This window comes from Eptesicus fuscus, chromosome 10 (genome assembly GCF_027574615.1).
Source record: "Eptesicus fuscus isolate TK198812 chromosome 10, DD_ASM_mEF_20220401, whole genome shotgun sequence".
NCBI classification, from domain to species: Eukaryota; Metazoa; Chordata; class Mammalia; order Chiroptera; family Vespertilionidae; genus Eptesicus; species Eptesicus fuscus.
Window position 1 is genome coordinate 95227231 of NC_072482.1, and position 22633 is coordinate 95249863.

Genomic DNA, 22633 nt, shown 5'->3' on the forward strand with positions numbered 1-22633 from the left:
GCCCCCGAGCACACACCCGCCCCTGAGCGCACACCCGCACCCGAACACACCCGCACCCGAACACACCCGCACCTGAGCGCACACCCGCACCCGAGCACACACCCGCACCCGAGCGCACACCCGCACCCGAGCGCACACCCGCACCCGAGCGCACACCCGCACCTGAGCGCACACCCGCACCCGAGCACACACCCGCACCTGAGCACACCCGCACCTGAGCACACACCCGCACCCGAGCACACACCTGCACCTGAGCACACACCCGCACCTGAGCACACCCCCTCGCCTGAGGGAAACACTAGCAAGCCCTCCCTCCCCCTCGGATGGGGAACGCCCTCCGGGGGCGTGACTGCCTCGGCAACATCGCAAGTCCCCGCAGGGCTCCTCGTTTCTTACTTGGGGAGCGAATCATTGGGTCTGTACCGCGGGTTCCCGGGTTCTCTGAAGAACAGGGCCTATTCACTTTAAAGTAGAAATTTCATCGCTGTTCCAACAAAGCCAGGCCTTAAGACTGGCTAACGAGCCCGGCTGGCGTGGCTCTGTGGTGGAGCCTGGCCTGTGAACCGGGCGGTCACAGCTGGATGCCCAGTCGGGGCACACGTTGGGGGCTGGACCTCCGGTGCGGGGCGTGCAGGAGGCAGCCGGTCCGTGACGCTCCCGGGTCCCCCGTCTCCGCCCGCAGATCCTCCCGCGGTGATGTTCTTCCCATCGCAGAGCTAACCGCCCGCCGTAACGGGACGGAAGGCGTTCCCCCGTGTCCCCTGACAAGCTCTCCCCAACGGGAACGGGAGCCCGAAGGGTTTTCTCCTCCCCGCTCTGCCCTGGGCAGTGCGCGTGCTCAGTGAGGGCCTGCGAGTGGAAGGCAGGGAGTAGGCCGCTGTGGGTTCCCAGGAAGGGAAGACCCATGCGGCTGGGCTGCCCCGCGCAGGGGATCAGAAGCGCGTCAGTTTGGCCGGGGCTGGACTCAGCGTCCAGGAAAATGCAAAGTGGCCATAATTTTATGCAAATCTAAGGCGATGATTACAGTTAGCCTCTCCCTCATCGCTCCATGACGCCAAAACAAACATGGAAGCGAGTTGTAAAGATCGGTAGACGTTAGAGGTGAAGGCTCCGTTGTCTGAGCGGAAATGTCAGGGCGACAGCCGGCAGGTCTTGCTTTCAGAAATCTCTCCGGGTTTTAGGAAACGGCTGAGAGACACGGGTGTTTTCCTAAACAGGCATGTTTGGGGAGTTGGTTATTGATTCTTACTCACAACAAAGGGTAATGGATTTGGTTGGTATTTGAAGACACATACCTGCTGTTTTTGGAAATCTGAAGGATGAGAATATGAAGGAGGCATCCTGTAAGCTGTTACTTCAAGGAGTGGACAATGGTTCCAGTTTTCGCTATTCTCCTCTAACTCACCCCTTTGTGTTTTTGACCTCCTACTGGATATGGGCACCCGACTTTGCCCCAGACACACACTGAAGGTAAACACACAGACCAAAGCCTCATCGACAAACCGAGCCGCCACGTGGCACTCGCGTGTTCTCCGACCTGAGGTGGCCGAGGCTGCCCCCGGGAGGTAAAGTCAGTCGGAGAGCGTGGGGTAGGTAGGACACCACCATGCTGTCGCTTGGTGTACTTCAAGGATAACCTGACATCAAGATTTAACTTTATAACATGGGCCCTGCACTCCATATAAGGATTGAGAGATTTACTTTAAGCAATCACAAGTAAGTGTGTGTGTGTATGTGTGTGTTACTTACAGATAACACGTTCTAGATTATGTATCTAACACGTATGTTGTCCAGCACCTGAATCATTTACGTAGCACATCTATTTAAATCAGACGCCTCTCACTGAGCACACAGAAGTTAGAGAACCTGCCTTAAGTGGGACATGCTGTGTATGCGCCACACAGCCACACCCGCAGAGAAAGTGGACGACACTCATGAAGCACACACACCCATGGGAAGAGCCGGCCCCTCCACCGCAGACAAGGGGCCAGGCAGTCTGTGACGCCCGCTCCCTCACACAGCCCGCCTCCCGCTGATCGGCTTGCTTATCTGCCAGTCTCCCTGCTCTCTGGTGGTGTCGAGATGAAGTGCTCTGGTGGACAGCAGATGTGCCAGTCAATGACCTGTCTGGCCTGGTGGGTCGGACAGGGGAGGAGTGTCCTCACACAGACCCCCAGGGCACTTTCCCCCCATTTAGGGCAACGGGGGTCAGGAGACACTCGGCCCCCTGGGGGAGCCCAGACCATCTCATTAGCGACACGGTGTGGTGTGGGGCCTCGGAGATGCTGACTCACCTGCTCTTCCCCGAGGATCCTGAAGTGATGGAGCTCTTTAATCAAGGAGTCGGGGCAGCCGGCTGTTGGAGAGAGAAATCAGTGACAAACAGGAATGTGACGGGGTCGGCTCCAATTCTGAAATGTTGGGTCATGAGGACATGTCTTCCTCTTTACACCTGTAGCCCTTGCTATCATCGCCTCTCAGACTCGGGGAGGGGAGTTGACAAGTAGGGCCAGGTGATGTTCATCCCCTGACAACAGACATGAAAGGAACGGACATCCTGAGGGGAGGGTTTTGGTGAAAAGCGTAAATGAATGGCGACAGGCAGGTCTGAGACTATAGAGACGAGAGCTCGATTTCTGACAGGAGAAGGCCACTCGGCCGAGCTCCCCCCGCCCCCCCGAGGGCCGGCGGGGAAGCGACTCAGGTGACTATGGACTCAGTGAGGAGGGGAGGCTGTGGATCGCTTGGCTGCCTGTGAGTCTACCGAAGACTGCGGTGGAGATACAGCCTCGCGTCAGTCCCTGAGTCTCAGCTGTCTTTGGGAGCAAGGAGTCCTGTTTGAGGTTGTGACACGGATGAGAGAAGACCAGGCAGAGAGGATTCCAGTCTCTGGATGTGGGAGTGCCTGTGACACGGGGCCCGGACGGCTGTTCTGGTGTCCCAGAAAGACTATCCCCCCAACCCCCAAGATGTTAGAGGCCACGTCTGTTAAAGAAGCCCAGGTCCAGCTAAATAACCGAGACTTGTCGTGACAGGATGCCGAGGGTCAACAGAACACCAAGTACGCGCGTATGGCTATGGATGCATGCATGTATGTACCGGGGTGGGAGAAAGCAGGCTTACAGCTGTGAGTATGCAAAAAGAGTTTATTCTTCTATTCTTGTTTACTAATTATTGTATTATTTATTTGTATTATGTAAACCTACGTTTGCCCACCCCTGTGTACTATATGTATTTATACGTATCATCAGGTCATATATTCCCAGAAAAGTATGGATGGTATACATTTAGAGCTTTAACCCTTTGCACTCGCTTGCTTTTTTCTCGATTCCTTTATTCTAATGCTAACCGTGTCGAGTCACACTCGACATCCGAGTGCAAAAGGTTAAGTTTGCTGCCTTTTTATTAACTTTATTCCTTTATTCACTACAGTAATCTAAAGTGATTAATAAGCAATCTGGTATTTTTATTTGATTATCATAAAGCTTTATGACGTATTTTTACCATCAAACTATCTGGAAGGTTGTTTTTTGTTTTTCTGTGTTTTGTGTGTGTTTTTTTTAATCTCACTGGCCATTTCAAATTGCACCCTTTGAGGCAATAATGAAATAACTTGAGCCAAGACCCCCAAACACATCCACTTATCCAAACATGCACAAGGGAACCGAACTCAAATTTCGGATTAAAGGGCCAGTTAGTCACCACTTCCCATGCCTTCTGCTCCGCCGCTGGGTCAGCCAGAGCACACAGGAGGGCGTCGCTTGAGTACACAGCCAACAGATGGATGCTTATGGCCAGCAAGCTGCGGCCAAAAGCAAATATCCCACAAAGATGCCAAAGGGAAGAACTGACGAGGCGCGGCTCCGTTTAGCCAGAGCTGACCTGGTTTTTGTTGGGGTGGGGGTGGGGTGGGGTGGGAGGGAGGAGAATGGACTCTGTTTCCTACTTGCAGCTGCTCTGTCACACTCAAGGTGACTTACCTCGGTCAGGCAGGTTGTAAATGAGCCAGCTGGCAGAGCTGAGTAAGCCACATCCGACCTTGAAATTCTACCTCCAAGTCCCATGTTGAAAAGTTAAACATAAATCCACCCCCAGAACTCCGACCTCTGGCTGGTCTTTCTCTCTGGCGTCTCACAGATCCCAGCTGGGCCTCGGGGATGATGCTCAGAAAGTGTTTGTCCAAACACTTAGGAAAGGGGATCCTGGTTCTGTCCTCACTTTTCTTTAGTGTAAGTTCCTCCTGAAATCTCTTGTTCTGTCCTCTCTGACGTGGGAAATGTTCTCTTTGCCAGGAAAACGGGAGCCGGGGGCCTCGTCGCCTGCTAACACTGTGCTTTCTTCTTCCGAGAGGACCCTTCTCTTCCTGTTATTCCCTTATTTTTCTTGTCCTTGCCCAGTTTTAAAAGCCTGTTTAGTTGCCTTTGGCCACTTAAATTAGAATTGCATCTCTCTCTGGACTTATCCTGACTACACACTATTCCATTGTTTAACCCCCTCCTCATCCCCCAGTTATGAAATGCCTTTCTCATCTTTTGTACCAGCTTCCTAAAATCCGAGCTCCCTGAAATAAAGGTAAGTTGCCTGTTTGGCATTAAAACTGAATTTAAATGTTTATTTTAAAAAAACACATAAAGCCAGGATGGACTCTTATTTTTGTAAAGGGTAACTTTGAGGCCGGGATTTTTATTTCGGTATCTGGAACCAACATGGACTTTTATCCTGTCCCCACGCCACAGAGACTTCACGCTCTAACTGGAACCTCCTCAGGAAAATGTGCTGCAAGCGGCAGGTCACGCCCACGAAGGCCCCGAGAGATACTGAAACCCCACACCTCGGGCGAGGCACTCAACCAGATTCTCCAGAAAGCTTTAGCGACCTTCCCCAGTAGCCATCCTGAGAAGTAGGGGAGACTCATTTGGAAAATAAATTCCAATAAAAAGCGTTAAAAACCACATGAGTCTTCAGTGACTATTTTTCCTTCTAATTTCCTGGCAAATCAGCACAGGGGCATGCGTGACATCCTTGGGGTTCAATGGAACACCGTGAGCACCAGGTTTGGGGTGAGCATGGCCATGGAGCTCAGCTCTCTGATGTGCTGCTGGGACAGGCGCGTGACCCACACAGTCACGTGTGCAGCTTGCTGCTGTTGGGTGTGAAGTGTGTGGAGGGTGATTTCTCTCTGGCACAGCTTAGGGTCCCTCATGCAGGCCTGACAATGACAGCTCCCTTCTAGCTTCCTTTTGAGCACAACGTGGGAAAGGAAACTGGCTAAGGATGAAAAAGGAGAGAAAACACATGATAACTCCATGTGATCAAAGACAATGCGGCCACACACGGAACAGCTGCCGCGCAGCACACGCCGGGCGGGCACGGCTGCAGGCTCCTGCCACTCAGTGCCGCCGGGCGGACTGGGGGCTCCCTTCCCTGTGCTAAAGAGACACTTCTGAGCTAGGCTGAGAGTCCGGCGGTGAGAGAATCCATGGAAAATTCACAACCGCCTCTTGGCAGAACAAGCCACATCCTACCAAGTCAGCGCATTCAGAGCCAGCGGTGGGACTCGACATAATCACTTTGATACATAAAACCCAGCCTGTCTTCATAACTGCTCTCTGCCCGCAGGTATTTCATTATGTCTATGAAGGATGGCTTTTCCATGGCCGATGCAGACTGGATCTGAGCCGTCCCAAACCAGTTCAAAAGCACCTTGAAGCTGGCCGCCTTGCACCTAGTAATTCCCTGGCAGGTGTAGATCAGAGAGGAGCTTAGACAAGGAGACATGGGCAAGAGCAGTTACTGCCACAGCTGCTGTGACCATGGCCACATAGGAGAAAACATCTGGAATGCCGTCCGCAGAAGAGACCACACCACTCCACAGGCACCCACCGTGCACCCACTCCTGCCAGGCACCCTTCGGGCTCCTGGGTCGCGTTAGCAGGAAAATGGAACAGACACAAGCCCTCCTCGGAGCTTGCGTTCTGAGGGGGAGAGAGACACCAGAAATGGAACGCGGGATGGGAAAGCGAGGTGATGCTTGGAAGGTGATGAGCACCATGTCCGAGAAGAACACGGCAGGCCCGCGGGAAGGAGAAGGGCAGGCCGGGATCGTTCGCCATGAGTAGTGTAAGGGATCTGCTCAAGTCCCACCACGTCCCCACCGGAAGTATCTGCCGTCACGCTGCAGCCCAGCTCCCCAAACCTATACATCCTGACTCCCCCTTTCCGTCCACGCGGTGGGGCTCTCCCTGCAGTAGGTTGGCTTCCTCAACAGACTTCCTGGCGGGCATTGAGGAGAACGGACGCAGGACATATGAGAGACGGCAACCGAAAATTAAAAATACGGTAACAGGACATTAAAAACACTTGAAATTTTCCTCATTTTGATGTTGCTATGAGATCAAAACAATTTTAAAAGTTGGAAAATTATGCTCAGCGTGTATATTCCCGACACGCTGGCTAGCCTCTGCATTGCATAAGACTCTCCCTTTGCGATTGGCCTATGTTTTGAGTGATTCTTGCTTGAAATTTCTAGAGGGTGGTCCTTTCGTCAGCCACGTGCCTCAGGTGACACATTTCATTCGGGGGGTCCACACAGGAGCCACCCCTCAGGGCGTGAGGGTCTCAGGGCAGAAGGTGACCCCAGACCGTGGCTCTCTCTTCCCCTTGCTCTCAAAAGCCAATCTTGATTGAAACAAGAGGAGGCAAGTGGGGAGGAATGGAGGTGATTTTAATCCACTTTGAGTGAATTTAACATGGTTTCCCATAGACTGTGGTGGTGGCTGAATGCGCATGTCAGTGCCCAGTTAACATAACGCGGGAAAGAACCCGTGGGGCTGTGACCCCGAGTGGATGCCATCAGAAAGGAGACTCACCCCCAGACCTCGCGTCAGGTGAAGTTCTGTTAGAGCGGGCACAGCGGGGCGGCGGGGACTGAGCGATACAGTGACACAGCGAGGGCTCTTCTGAGTGGAAGCACCCTGAGTCCCACACAGCTCATGCGCACACGCGTGTAAGGACACGCCCTGCCTGTGAACTGGACACGCTCGGTCCTCATTCCCGAGTCATGGACACATGGAATGTGTCCTTTAACATGGACTTCCCTGGCGTGCACTTGGGCAGCGCTACATGGAAAAAATAAGCAATATCCAAAACAATGTTAGAGAATCAAAGCTATTGGACTTCAGGAACTGATGCATTCCAAAGGGGGCTTGAATTCTGCCTTCGTGTGCCTTTATATAAAACGTTACAAGTGTTTCATGGTATTCTCTTTCTCCTTTTTGTATTTTGTGTTGATCTCAGTAATTTCCCTCATTACTCCAGGGCTGTGCGCTGTTTCTTTTATGCGTCTTAGCGTGGGCATGGCTGCATTCGTTACTGAAAGGCATATTTCAAATCCTGAAAAGGATAATTGTTAAGCTCTCTTAGCACCGCTCCTAACATTCGTCACTGCTTTCCTGCAGTTCCGATATTTAAAGTTTGTATGCTGATGTGAGCGACATTTGAAAGAGAGGAGACAAACAAAACAGAAAATCCAACGTGAAGGACGAAGGACAGATGCCGTGGTGGGAGGACAGCTCAGTTTCAGCATTGCTGCTAATTACGCCGCGGCTTGCTGTCCAGAGCTGTACATTGCTTCCTATGGCAATCAGTAATCGCCCTTGGTTTCAATTAGCCCAAATGCCCACATATGAGTAGCTCTCAGCTGCCAGCCGAGTTCCACCAAGGACTCCAGATTCGCTCTTCGTGATCGGAAGTGGGGCATTCGCAAGCGTTCGGCCCTTCAGACGCAGGGAGGATGGTTCTTCTCGCAGACGGGGCAGGTTTCCGGGGGCCCCGCCAGCAGCTGCCACAGACTGGCTCCCTTAGCCTCCTCCGCGTCCCCACCCAGCCCGGCACCGGGCCCGGGGCCCGGAACCCAGGCAGCTAACCAGCCCTCCTTCCTCGGGCACCTCCCTGGGAAAACGGTTTATAGGCGGTTGGCTTGAAGCTCTTGTCAACTAGGGAATAAAAATTAACCGACTCGGATACAGTCAGGGTTCCAAAGCTGAAGGCTACCCCCTGCAAACCCTCGGCGGCCTTTTAGACGTTGTTCCTGCGTGAGGGGGCCCGGCGGCTCCAGCTTCGTCCAGGCTGTCATTCCCGGCTAAGTTCACGACTTGTGGCCTCCTCCGTATTTTGCTGTCTTTGTGTTTTGGGTATTTGGTGACTTTTCAAATGTTCATCAACTATCACCTCTAGTAAGTGCAAAAGCACAGGGTGTGCTGTTTTGTTCTTGTTGATCCTCACCTGAGGCTATTTTTTCCATTGATTTTAGAGAGAGTGGAAGGGAGGGGGAGAGAGGGAGAAACATTGATGTGAGAGGAACACATTGATTGGCTGCCTCCCGCACACGCCCCGGGGATCAAACCTGTAACCCAAGTTCATGCCCTTGACTGGAATTGAACCTGTGACCCTTCAGTCCTCGGGTTGAGGCTCTAACCACTGATCAAAAACCAGCCGGGACCAGGGGTGTTTTTTTAAGCGTTGAGAGAGGAGGCCCATGAAATCTGGAACCTGAAAATGTAAATAAAGCATTAAAATGGTAAGAAAACGGCCCGGCCGGTGTGGGTCTGTGGTTGAGCATTGTCCCAGGAAACGGGCAGTAGCCAGTTTGATTCTGGTCAGGGCACAGGCCCGGGTTGTGGGCTCGATCCCAGGTGTGGGGTGTGCAGGAGGCAGGCGATCAGTGATTCTCTCTCATCATTGATGTTTCTCTCCCTCTCCCTCTTCCTTCCTCTCTCTGTAATCAATAACAATATATTTAAAAAAGAAGAAAATGAGGTCACACAGTGCGGGCGGGGGGGGGGGGGGGAACAGGAAAAGGCCCATGCATTTCTCATTTCTCAGAGGTGCTGCTGCTGGAATACCATTTCCAGGTTGTTTTTTTTTTTTTTAATTTTTTAAAAATATATTTTATTGATTTTTTACAGAGAGGAAGGGAGAGGGATAGGGAGTTAGAAACATCGATGAGAGAGAAACATCGATCAGCTGCCTCTTGCACATCCCCCACTGGGGACGTGCCCGCAACCAATGTACATGCCCTTGACCGGAATCGAACCTGGGACCTTTCAGTCCGCAGACCGACGCTCTATCCACTGAGCCAAACCGGTTTCGGCACCAGGTTGTTGTTTTGTTTTTTTTCCTATTTAGGAGGTCTTAAGAAAATGTATAATATTTACATTTATCTGTCCTTCTTTAAAAAAAGTGTTTTCCCAAATAAAACTGGTGTGTGTATTTTTGCATGGTCATTGTAAAATACTACAACACATAGTCAAGGAAATAACAATTAGGAATTCCACCACCAGCAATAGCCACCATTAATATTTTTGTGAATATTCTTTTAGATAAACACACACACACACACACATGCATACACATGCACACACACAATCTAAATATGTGGCATCCTACCAAGCATGAAATTCTCTGTCCTGTTCTTTTTACCTAAAGATCTGAATGGACATTGTTTCACTCCAAACAGTACAAACACATCCTGTGTCCTGGCGGCTCACCTTTCTGTGCTACGCACCGTCCTTTACCCAAACACTGAACGCTGACATGTGTGCTGGTGAGTCGCCTCTATGTGTATGTTAGCAAACCATGCATGTCAGTGAGCCGCCTCTACATGTGTGTTAGCAAACCATGCATGTAGTGAGCCGCCTCTACGTGTATGTTAGCAAACCATGCATGTCAGTGAGCCGCCTCTATGTGTATGTTAGCAAACCATGCATGTCAGTGAGCTGCCTCTACGTGTATGTTAGCAAACCATGCATGTAGTGAGCCACCTCTACGTGTATGTTAGCAAACCGTGCATGTCAGTGAATTGCCTCTACATGTATGTTAGCAAACCATGCATGTCAGTGAGCCGCCTCTACATGTATGTTAGCAAACCGTGCATGTAGTGAGCTGCCTCTACGTGTATGTTAGCAAACCATTCAGATGATGGAGATGGGATGCATTCCCCAAGTCCAAAGACTGCCAGGTAAGGCTATGTGTTCAGCAGTTTGATGGTTGCTGCTAAAACCCTCTGTAGGATGTGTTATGAGCTCACACCCCCGGGAACGGGCGGGGGTGTGTGCGTGGCCCGGGCTGGCTGATGCTTCCCCACGCGCCTCCTCCCCCCTCCCTCCCTCTCCTCTTCCTTCCTGCGCGGAGGCTTGGCACCACTCCGCCCGGAGAGAAATGAGGACAGCTTTTGCATTTCACCTTAATCAGATCCAATTAGGGCAGGCGGCACCCCGCGGGCACCATCATCGTGAAAGATGTGCGCGCTCCGCGCAGGCAGCCCTTCGCTCCCCGGCCACGCAGGACGCCCGAGCCCGGCCTTCCTGCCTTCGCCATGACGCCCAGAGCGTCCCACAGCCCGGGGCCAGGGGTGCTGCCGGCCTGGGATCCAATGTGGTCTGAAAAGCGTGAACATCTATTGTGTGACAGCAGCTAAGTGAATGCCGTAAGAGCTCTTCTGTGAGAAATGTCCTGCCGAGAGAAACAACGACAACAAATCAAACCCTACGGCGGCCTGTTGCTGTCAGATCATCACCGCCCCTTCCGCTGCACCACACGTGACACACACGTGGCGGGTTCCTGGTTGCGGTGAGCACTGCCCCCCCCACCATAGAAGACGCACAGTGAGAACCCCTTTACATAGGATGGAGGCGAGCGGGAGCTGCACACGCCGCCCAGCCCTTACTTCCGGAACCCCGCTCCCCAGAAGACACCCAGCCCTCACTCCGGGGGCCCCGCTCCCCAGAAGACACCCAGCCCTCACTCCAGGGGCCCCGCTCCCCAGAAGACACCCAGCCCTCACTCCGGGGGCCCCGCTCCCCAGAAGACACCAGCCCTTACTCCCGGAACCCCGCTCCCCAGAAGACACCAGCCCTCACTCCCGGGGCCCCGCTCCCCAGAAGACACCCAGCCCTCACTCCGGGGGCCCCGCTCCCCAGAAGACACCAGCCCTCACTCCGGGGGCCCCGCTCCCCAGAAGACACCAGCTCTCACTCCGGGGGCCCCGCTCCCCAGAAGACACCCAGCCCTCACTCCGGGGCCCCGCTCCCCAGAAGACACCCAGCCCTCACTCCAGGGGCCCCGCTCCCCAGAAGACACCCAGCCCTCACTCCGGGGGCCCCGCTCCCCAGAAGACACCAGCCCTCACTCCGGGGGCCCCGCTCCCCAGAAGACACCCAGCCCTCACTCTGGGGGCCCCGCTCCCCAGAAGACACCAGCCCTTACTCCCGGAACCCCGCTCCCCAGAAGACACCAGCCCTCACTCCGGGGGCCCCGCTCCCCAGAAGACACCCAGTCCTCACTCCGGGAGCCCCGCTCCCCAGAAGACACCAGCCCTCACTCCGGGGGCCCCGCTCCCCAGAAGACACCAGCCCTCACTCCGGGAGCCCGCTCCCCAGAAGACACCCAGTCCTCACTCCGGGAGCCCCGCTCCCCAGAAGACACCAGCCCTCACTCCGGGAGCCCCGCTCCCCAGAAGACACCCAGCCCTCACTCCGGGGGCCCCGCTCCCCAGAAGACACCAGCCCTCACTCTGGGAGCCCCGCTCCCCAGAAGACACCAGCCCTCACTCTGGGTGCCCCGCTCCCCAGAAGACACCAGCCCTCACTCCGGGAGCCCGCTCCCCAGAAGACACCCAGTCCTCACTCCGGGAGCCCCGCTCCCCAGAAGACACCAGCCCTCACTCCGGGGGCCCCGCTCCCCAGAAGACACCAGCCCTCACTCCGGGGGCCCCGCTCCCCAGAAGACACCAGCCCTCACTCTGGGAGCCCCGCTCCCCAGAAGACACCCAGCCCTCACTCTGGGAGCCCCGCTCCCCAGAAGACACCAGCCCTCACTCCGGGGGCCCCGCTCCCCAGAAGACACCAGCCCTCACTCCGGGAGCCCCGCTCCCCAGAAGACACCAGCCCTCACTCCGGGGGCCCCGCTCCCCAGAAGACACCCAGTCCTCACTCCGGGAGCCCCGCTCCCCAGAAGACACCAGCCCTCACTCCGGGGGCCCCGCTCCCCAGAAGACACCAGCCCTCACTCCGGGGGCCCCGCTCCCCAGAAGACACCAGCCCTCACTCCGGGGCCCCGCTCCCCAGAAGACACCAGCCCTCACTCCGGGGGCCCCGCTCCCCAGAAGACACCAGCCCTCACTCCGGGGGCCCCGCTCCCCAGAAGACACCAGCCCTTACTCCCGGAACCCCGCTCCCCAGAAGACACCAGCCCTCACTCCGGGGGCCCCGCTCCCCAGAAGACACCAGCCCTCACTCCGGGGGCCCCGCTCCCCAGAAGACACCAGCCCTCACTCCGGGAGCCCCGCTCCCCAGAAGACACCAGCCCTCACTCCGGGGGCCCCGCTCCCCAGAAGACACCAGCCCTCACTCCGGGGGCCCCGCTCCCCAGAAGACACCAGCCCTCACTCCGGGGGCCCCGCTCCCCAGAAGACACCAGCCCTCACTCCGGGAGCCCCGCTCCCCAGAAGACACCAGCCCTCACTCCGGGGGCCCCGCTCCCCAGAAGACACCAGCCCTCACTCCGGGGGCCCCACTCCCCAGAAGACACCAGCCCTCACTCCGGGGGCCCCGCTCCCCAGAAGACACCAGCCCTCACTCCGGGGGCCCCGCTCCCCAGAAGACACCAGCCCTCACTCCGGGGGCCCCGCTCCCCAGAAGACACCAGCCCTCACTCTGGGAGCCCCGCTCCCCAGAAGACACCAGCCCTCACTCTGGGAGCCCCGCTCCCCAGAAGACACCAGCCCTCACTCCGGGGGCCCCGCTCCCCAGAAGACACCCAGCACCGCAGCCACAGACGTTCTCGCAAAACCGGGCTCGGCGGCACCGCGGGGAGGGGTCCCTGTGCCGCACGTCAGGTGCCAGCCTCGCCACGGGCCCTGCCCAGCCACGCGGGGCCCTCCCACCGGGACGTGCCCCGCGGACCGTCCCTGAGCCGCGGTGGCTCCTCCAGGTGCGGGCAGCGGCTTTGTGATTCGGAGGAGGCGGAGGGAGCACCCGGGAATCCGTGACGCCTGCTCTTCCCACGTTTAAACCGGGAGGAAATGAGCTGGGCACTGACTCTCCGTTGGTCTGCGTCTGCATCCTCCCGGGGTCGGCGTTGGGTTAGAAGCGGGGTGAGCCAAGCACCCACACGCTTCCCGAAGCCCGGCCCAGAGGAAGAGGCTGGGAGACACGTGGGGGCGGGGGGGGGGGAGGTTCTGCTGATGTACTCGGTTCTGGGTGCAGCTTCGGTCGCCTGGAGTTTGTGAAAAGTGGCATCCGTACAGCACAGCTCTTTCGGGATGGATGATCAACTCCTGCTTTTTCTTGTTTTGTTAATCTTCACCTGAGGGTACCCTTCCACCCGCCCCCCCCCCCAATTTTAGAGAGAGTGGAAGGGAGGGGGAGAGAGAGAGAGAGAGAAACATCGATTGGTTGCCTCCCATGCGGGTTCAGGTGGAGGCCTGGGGATCAAGCCTGCAACAGAGGTACCTGCCCTTGACCGGGAAGCGAACCTGAGACCCTTCCATCCTTGGGCCGATGCTCTAACCACTGAGCCCCCAGTTAGGGTGAGTCGTGCTTTGAAATGATCACTATTGTGTCAGAACAACGTTAGGAGAGAACCATCACCTGGGCCCGTGGTCGGCACACTCATTAGTCAACAGAGCCAAACATCAACAGCACAACGATTGAAATGTCTTTTGAGAGCCACATTTTTTAAACTTAAACTTCTTCTAACGCCACTTCTTCAGAATAGACTCGCCCAGGCCGTGGTATTTTGTGGAAGAGCCACACTCAAGGGGCCAAAGTGCCGCATGTGGCTCGCGAGCCGCAGTTTGCCGACCGCTGACCTGGGCGATGGACCCTCAGGAATCAGAGGCCGCCTTCGGGCGACAGGCACGCACGCTGTACCCGGGAGAAAGGCACGCTGTACCCAGGAGAAAGGCACGCTGTACCCAGGAGAAAGGCACGCTGTGCCCGGGAGAAAGGCTCGCTGTACCCAGGAGAAACGCACGCTGTACCCAGGAGAAGGGCACGCTGTACCCAGGAGAAAGGCACGCTGTGCCCAGGAGAAAGGCACGCTGTACCCGGGAGAAAGGCACGCTGTGCCCGGGAGAAGGGCACGCTGTACCCAGGAGAAAGGCACGTTGTACCCAGGAGAAAGGCACGCTGTACCCAGGAGAAAGGCACGCTGTACCCAGGAGAAGGGCACGCTGTGCCCGGGAGAAAGGCACGCTGTGCCCGGGAGAAAGGCTCGCTGTACCCAGGAGGAACACATGCTGTGCCCAGGAGAAAGGCACGCTGTACCCAGGAGAAACGCACGCTGTACCCAGGAGAAAGGCACGCTGTACCCAGGAGAAAGGCACGCTGTACCCGGGAGAAAGGCTCGCTGTACCCAGGAGAAAGGCACGCTGTACCCAGGAGAAAGGCACGCTGTACCCAGGAGAAAGGCACGCTGTACCCAGGAGAAAGGCACGCTGTACCCAGGAGAAAGGCTCGCTGTACCCAGGAGAAAGGCTCGCTGTACCCAGGAGAAGCGGGGGTTCCAAGGGCAGCCCGATGGCACCGGCTGCGCCTGCCTCCTGAGTTCGGTGACGGCATCAGGGAGGTTTTAAGCTTCACCCGCACCGCGGCTGCGTGTTTGAAGCCCAGGCCCCGAACCCGGCCTGGAGACTCAGCTGGCGGTCAGTGACACAGTACGCAGCAGTGCAAACCGCGGAATGTCTTCTCGCACGTGTGGACACACGGACACCGACCACAGGCCAAGCCCCGGGGGTGGTGACACTCAGGGCTTGTTGCAGGCGGGGGCCACATCCGGCCCTTCCCGCCGCCCTGCACCCGTCTAAGAGCAGGTGCACTCGCCCCAAACGCCGCCCTGCGCCGGTCTAAGAACGCCGCTCTGCCTGCAGCCCTGGCGTCTCTACGTGGACGTCACCCGGGCAGCCTGTTCCTGCACCTGAGCTGCCAGCGGCCCCGCTGTGGGCCGCGATGCTGCCATGTACAGACAGGCAGGCGCCATCTCCTGCGAGGGCAGCCCTGCAGGGCGGCCCTTCCGCTTGGGCAATGCCAAGCCCGGGTTGCACCTTTGGGCTTTGCCATGGCCACAGCCGGGCACAGGTTCTCGGGATGTGGGCGCTAAGGCCGCGCTGGCCCGTCTTGTGCCAGTCACCGTGGGGACTGGGCGCGTGGAGAAGCGTAGTCACCCACGTCCTCATGTGCCTCCTCGGTGCTAACACCTTCACTCGGTTTTGAAAGGAGATTTTGTTAAAAAAAATCTAGGGACTGAAATATATCCCCTTCCTTTCCCTCCGCGTCCTTCTGTTTCCGGGGGCACCTCTCTTCTGCGCATCTCAGTGTAGAGCGTGCTACGTCCTTTCTGTTGCAACAGCTCCGTCCTGTGTCCTCCGGACATGAGAGTCTAGAGGACAGGGCGCCGTCCTCATTCAGTCTCCGAACAGCCACGCGGCTCTGACATTCAATGTGCACGCACCCCCACTGCGCCCCGAACGCCCTCTCCGGGGAAGGGGCCGGGGTGGCCTCCGTGCAGAGCGTCCAGGATCATCCTCGCCGAGCGCGGGCCCGTGGCTCTTTGCCAGCTGGGCCTCCTGGCTCCCGGGCACCTGTGACCAGACGGGAACACACGGTCTCTGCGGCCGGGCCAGTTTACTCGCTGGCGAACCACATGTGGGACGACTGCTCTCTCTCCAAAGGCTGTCCACTGCACCGGCCACTGTTCACGGCCGAAGGCAGCTCTGCCACCAAAGCTCCTAATCCAGGCCAGCTCCTCAGCACGCCCAGATTAGCACATCAGTGGTCCCCGCACCACAAAACCGCCCCCACGCAGAGGCACAGACCCCTCCCCCGTGTAGTTTAGATGGAGGCGAGCGAGGCACCTGCTTCTGTGGGCGGCAGCGTGGGCACAGAGAGCAGGAAGAACCAGGAGGGTGAAGTGATGGGCTCCTGTGTTCCCACCGAAGCACAGCGCAGGGAACTTTCCGGGCGTCACGAGGAAGCTGGGAATGTACTTAACACCAAGAGTGTCCGCGGACGGCCGCAACGCAGGCCGTTTCAGAAACAAGAATAAAGATTTGTTTGCCATTTAAAGCTCTAAATCAAACACACATTACTTGTGTCAAACAGAAGTTATGCTACTGAGCACTTGAATACTCTCCTGAGGTTAAGAATGATGACACAAATTCGGTCATATTTACGGTAAAGTGCACGCTATTCCAAGGTCAAATTCAAGCATGTGTGTTTAAAGATGTGTGAACACATGAAAGCTGCTCTGAGTGATGTATTCCGAGTGTTGGGATTCCAGCAGCAGAATCCGTTAAGCTCCTTTTTATTATGGCACAGCTGACGTACAACGTCGTGTTAGTTTCAGGTGTACAACACAGGTATTCGATATTTATATACCTGAGGACGTGATCGCCGTAAGTCTAGTAACCACTGGTCGCCATACAAAGTCATCCTGACGTTTTGGCTATATTCCCTACGCTGTGCGTTACGTCCCGTGACATTTATTTTATACCTGGAAGTTTGTGCCTCTCAGTCCCCTCCACCCTTTTACCCAGCGCCCCTCCCCGCTCCCCTGCAGTAGCTGTCAGTGTGTTCTCTGGGTCTGCAAGTCTGTTTCATTTTGTTTTTTAGATTCCGCATTTTAGCAAAGTTATATGATGCTTCTCTTTCTGTTAGATTTATTTTACTTATTATAATACCCTCTAGGTCCATCCATGTTCTCATAAATGGCAAGATTTCATTCTGCTTTTGTGGCTAAGAAATAATGGTATACATGAGACATTTTCTTTAACCATTATCTATCGATGGACGCTTGGGTTGTTCCCACCAAATCTTGACTATCATATATAATAAAGAGCTAATATGCAAATGGTCGTCATGCCCTCACGCCATCAGGCCATAACGGCTCAGACACTCAACACTGGGGAGAGAGGCATGGGGACCAGCCAGGCACAAATGAGCTCGTGAGAGAGGAATGGGGACCAGCCAGGCTGTGGCCGGGGAGAGGGACAAGCCGCCCGCCCTGCGGTCCTGGGTGCCAGCGGCTGTGCCTGCACCTGCGGCCCGGGAGAGGGACAATCTGCACGCCCCGTGGTCCCAGGCACCAGCAGCTGCGCCTGTGGCCTGGGAGAGGGACAAGCCACTGGCCCCGTGGTCCCGGGCGCCAGTGGCTGAGGCCCGGGCGAAGCCACCTGCCCATGGTCCCCTGCGGCTGTGGCAGGCCTGGCCAAAGCCGGCTTGGGTCCTGGGTGCCTGCAGCTGGCCAGAGGGAGGGAAGCCTGGGTCCCAGGTGCCTGTGACCGGACAGAGGAGGGAATTCTGGGTCCCGAGTGCGGGGCGAGGCAGAGGTGGTTAGGGGCAATCAGACCAGCAGTGGAGCAGTTAGGGGCTATCAGGCCGGTAGGGGCACAGTTAGGGGCGATCAGGCAGGCAGGCAGAGGTGTTTAGGGGCAATCAGGCAGGCAGGCAGGTGAGCGGTTAGGAGCCAGTAGTACCGGATTGTGAGAGGCAGTTGGACATCCCCTGAGGGGTCCCAAATTGGAGAAGGTGCAGGCTGGACTGAGGGACACCCTCCCCCCTGCATAAATTTTGTGCACCAGGCCACTAGTTGTAAATAATGCTGCAATAAACAAAGGGGTGTATATATCTTTAAAAATTAGTGTTTACATTTTCATCAGATAAATACCCAGAAATGGGATTGCTGGATCATATGGCAGCTCTATTTTTAATTTTTTGAGGAAGCTCCCACAGTGGCTGCACCAGGCTGCATTCCCACCGACAGTGCGCGAGGGCTCCCTTCTCTCTGCCTCCGCGCCCACGCTTCTTCTTCCTGACGACAGCCTTCCTGACAGGTGTGAGGGACCTCATTATGGTTTTGATCTGCATTTCCCCGAGGACCAGGGTTGTGGAGCATCTTTTCATGTGCCTGCTGGCCATCTGTATGTTTTCTGTGAAAAATGTCTATCCAGATCCTCTTCCCGGTTTTTAATTGGGTTGTTTGTTGTTTTGATGTTGGGTTGGAGGAGTTCTTTATATAGTTTGGGTATTAACCCCTTATTGGCTATGTCACTGTGGACACGTTCTCCCATTCAGCAGGCCGTCCTTTCACTTTGCAGACCATTTCCTCCACGTTTTAGTTTGATGTGGTCCCATCTGTTTATTTTTGCTTTTGCTTCCCTTGCCCGAGGAGATGTACCCAAAAGGATAATGCGGAGCTGAACTGAAAGAGTTTGCAGCCCCGTTTCCTTCTAGGGGTTTTATGGTTTCAGGTCTTACATGCAAGTCTTTAATCCATTCTGAGTTTACTTTTGAACATGGGGTTAGAAAGGGGTCCAATGTCATTTTCTGCATGTATCTGTCCAGTTTTCCCAACACCAGTTATTGAAGAGACTGTCTTTTTCCTATTGCATGTTATTTCTTATTGCCTTATAGACTGATTGATCATGTAAGTGTAGGCTTACTTCTGGGCTTTCTATGCTGTTCTGTTAATGTGTTTTTGTGCCAGTGCCCTGCCATTTTAATTACTGTAGCTTTCTACTACAGCTTGACTTTAGCTCTTAAAAATCTCTTCACCGCAGTCCTCGGAGAGAATGACTCTCGATGTTTCTATAAGTATATAAGACTGTAGCCTGAACTTGGGATTTATGATTTAAAATTCAAAGTAAAAGTTTACTTCTTGAGACTTATATAAAAACTAGAGGCCCTGTGCATGAAATTCGTGCAGGGGGTGTGTGTGTGTCCCTCAGCCCAGCCTGCACCTTCTCCAATCTGGGACATCCCTCTCACAATCCAGGACTGCTGGCTCCCAACCACTCACCTGCCTGCCTGCCTGATTGCCTCTAACTGCTTCTGCCTGCCAGCCTGATCACCCCCTAACCACTCCCCTGCCAGCCTGATCGATGCATAACTGCTCCCCTGCCAGCCTGATTGCCCCTAACTGCCCTCCCCTGCAGGCCTGGTTGCCCCCAACTGCCCTCCCTTGCCAGCCTGGTACCCCCCAACTGCCCTCCCCTGCAAGCCTGGTCCCCCCAACTGCCCTCCCCTGCCAGCCTGGTCCCCCCCAACTGCCTTCCCCTGCCAGCCATCTTGTGGCGGCCACCTTGTGTGTTGGAGTGATGGTCAATTTGCATATTGCCTCTTTGTTAGATAGGATACTCCATATGCATTATTAAGACCACATTGATGGAAATTTAATGGTTATTCAGATTAATACTGTCATTATTCTATGGATATAGAAGGCATTGAGTTATTTTAACTCTTTCTATGACTCATTCAATAAAAGGAGAGGAGACAGCTTAGAGGTATTTGCAGCAAACAGGACAGTTTCTGGATGTTCTTGTTGTTTTTTTAAGAAGGGAAGGCCGCAAAGGGAAACGATAGAAATACAAACACATGTGCGCTGGGCGCTGGGCTGCCAAGTGCGCACCCTGAAGGCTTCACGGGGGCTTCCGACGTGCTCTCCGCACCCCGCGAGGAGAACGAGAGGACACCGTCACCTCTTAAACCCAGCGACGTACTCGGAAGAAGCACAGGTCTAAGGTTCCCAGATTTAGCAAATCAAAATGCAGGACATCTCGGTACATCTGACTCTCAGATAAACAATGAACGTATTTTTTTAGTGTGTGTCCCATGTATTTTTTTGTTTTGTTTGTTTATCTGACATTCAGGTCTAAGTGAGCATCCTGGATTTTATCCAGCACGCCGACAGAGCCATAATTTGGATACAATACTGACAACAGAAGGTCATTCGTAGCATATGCTTTCCTGTCTTGGTTTTGTACGGAATGGCTGGTATGAATGGAATGAAAAGTCGTTTATCTCCTAGAAACGGGAGCTTCTCATTTCAACGCCATCAGATAGAGTGTACTGTGTGCACCACAACGCTGCTTCCGAGAGCCAGCCACGTTCGGCAGAAGTAGGCGAGAGGAGAGCTGGCGAGGACGACGGATGGCTGGGGGACACCTGCCGGGCCCTGCAGATGGCCCGCACCTGACCCTCCGCGACCTGAACCTCCTTCTCCCCAGGAGCTCATTCATGCTCAGAGCGGGGCCAGCGGGAAACCAGGACTCACTCCAGACAAACCCGGGGCACGAGCGAAATGAGAAAATGGAGCATCTCGGCAGCAAGGTTACCTGTGCTCAGAAGTGTGAAAAGAAATGTGACTATTGTTCATTCCACAACTTGTTAACTTTTTAACTTCCACCTCGGGTAGATCACTCACGCTGTCGGTCATCACAAGTTTTGACATGTAGGGAAAAGGAAAACAGGTAGAGAGCACATACAAGACTTTCTAATGTATGCTTGCTAGTTTTTGCTTCTTAGATAGAGCTGCCTGCAGATTTAAAAATTGTATATTTTGAAGATTTACAATTTTATTTTAGTATGTTACTGTGAGGCAACTCCCTCTCCAACAGTGCAGAAAGCACACACGTGCCCGTGAGCATGTGCACAGGGACAGAAGCGAACACGGGGGCTGCTCACAATTGGGCACCAGCTGAGGAGTGGATGGAGATGCTTTTTCCTGGTCTTGCCGCTTTTCTCTAAGTCTGAAACTATGTTAAAATTAAAAGCTAAACAACAAAACACTTCCTCTGGTAGAATGGAATCCAGAATTTTTAGGCAAGAAGTCGGTTTTGCTTTGCCGTTTCCCGCCCTGGAAACAATGCCATTCCGATGGGACAAGCCGCGACAGCGCATCACGCCCTCCCCGCCTCCCCCGGGCGGTGCGGGGATGGAGCCCCAGGCCCGCGGCTCCCCACGCTCACTGCATGTGCTTCCTGGGTGTCTCAGTGTTTTGTCTCACTCTATTTGTTTTACCTTTTACACCCGAGAAAGCTTGAGCTTCTGTGACATCCGCAGACAAGCTGGACTGTATCTCATCAAGTCAGCACAGCAAAGCAATGTTTCGAATAGCTAAGGGTGGGACCAGATCTCTCTCTGCCGATGGCTCCCGAGTCTAATTGAACTTTGTTATGAATGGGTTCTAACGGCGTCCTCCATCAGGCGAATCGCCAGTAACTCTGCATGCGCTAGTCCACATCACCCTCTCTCACCATAAAATATTCTAATGGAAAACGAAGCAAAGAACAATACAGTTTTCACCCGACTCTTTATAAGACATCGAATATACTTTTATTTTTAAAGGATCACCGTCTTGCCTTTACATGGAGGTGATGTCTTTCGTGTGAAATACAGGACTATTCTGAACGCGCAGAAACTCATTTCTACTGTAAAGATTGGGACTAAAATATGAAGAAACAACACATCAACTTTCATTGAATAGCCCGCTTGTTAATTTGATTAGTTTTAACGTTCTCACAGGCCCGTATAAAGTGGAACCAGTAAGAGAAGAAAACTAATATCGAGAGAATATTAATATCACTCCTTCCTCAACAACTAGATCGAGCAGCCAAATGCCGGGAACTGGTCCACACGTGAGGACCAGAGATGCTAAGACGCAGTCCCCGCCCCCATGAAATGTACATTCTAACACGCAGTCAGGTAACACGCAAACAAACGAATTAAAGACAAAGGACCCTTTTCAGATAATGCTGAGAGTTATGGAGAGAAACGAGGCATCGTCCGTGAGGCACCTTGATTTGGGGAGTTTAGCCTCCGGAATTGTGACACAGTGTCCCTTGCTTTAAGCCACCCGAGTGCGGGGGAGCACAAGGCAGCCCGGGAGGCTATCCGATGGGCGAGCCTGGACGTCCTTGGCGACTGAGATCCGCTAGGGCAGTGGTCGGCAAACTCATTAGTCAACAGAGCCGAATATCAACAGTACAACGACTGAAATTTCTTTTGAGAGTCAAATTTTTTAAACTTAGACTTCTTCTAACGCCACTTCTTCAAAATAGACTCGCCCAGGCCGTGGTATTTTGTGGAAGAGCCACACTCAAGGGGCCAAAGAGCCGCATGTGGCTCGCAAGCTGCAGTTTGCCTACCACTGTCTAGTGCAATGCTAACTCCGTTTGGCACCAATGAATCCTTGCCGCCTTGATGTGGGGACGGAAGGCCAGACCACAGATACAGACGCCACCGCGAGACAGTTCTTCCCCAAGAAACTGCCCTTTCACTCCATCTGAACACTCCCTTTGTGACGGAGCCCAGGAACGTGCTCAGATAGAAATCAGCGCTCCCCAGCATCCTGTGACTCAGAGCAGAAAGACTGCCTGCGCCCCCGGGATTCGGGGTGCCCTGCACGTGGGAGAGGGCACCGTGAACATGTCCTCTGACATCAAGGCCGGCTCCGGGCTCTCTGCCTCAGGGCGGCACCGCACCCAGCAGAGCTCCTGTCCTGCCCCACCCGCGCCAAGGGCTTCACCTGGACCCGGCGAGGCGGGAGGACCCGGCCTCCGAGCCGCTGTCCGATGTCCCATCTCTACGTTCCCCTTAAAGCCATTCCTCAGACAAAGCATCCTCTGGGAGTTGGGGTGTTATTTGTTTTTGGGAAGGAAACAGTACCACGTGGATGGGGAAGCCACAGAACAGCGCAGGGGTTTTCAAAGGTCTCCTCCTACTGGTCGACCTTCCCCAGCAGCTCACGAAAAACCACAGGCTCCTTCCAGCAGCGCCTTTCACAGGCGCGTCACCCT

The 22633-nt window shown here is 54.7% G+C and overlaps 1 protein-coding gene across 3 annotated transcripts in view; it reads right to left on the reverse strand.

Annotated features, from left to right (window-relative positions):
- Positions 1 to 22633, reverse strand: part of PRKN (parkin RBR E3 ubiquitin protein ligase) — a 534126-nt gene that overhangs the window by 63589 nt on the left and 447904 nt on the right. For all 3 annotated transcript variants that reach the window (XM_054722613.1, XM_054722614.1, XM_028132921.2), the window contains exon 8: positions 2295 to 2356. In XM_054722613.1, coding sequence (XP_054578588.1) covers positions 2295 to 2356 — 62 coding nt within the window. The remainder of the gene's footprint in view (positions 1 to 2294; positions 2357 to 22633) is intronic.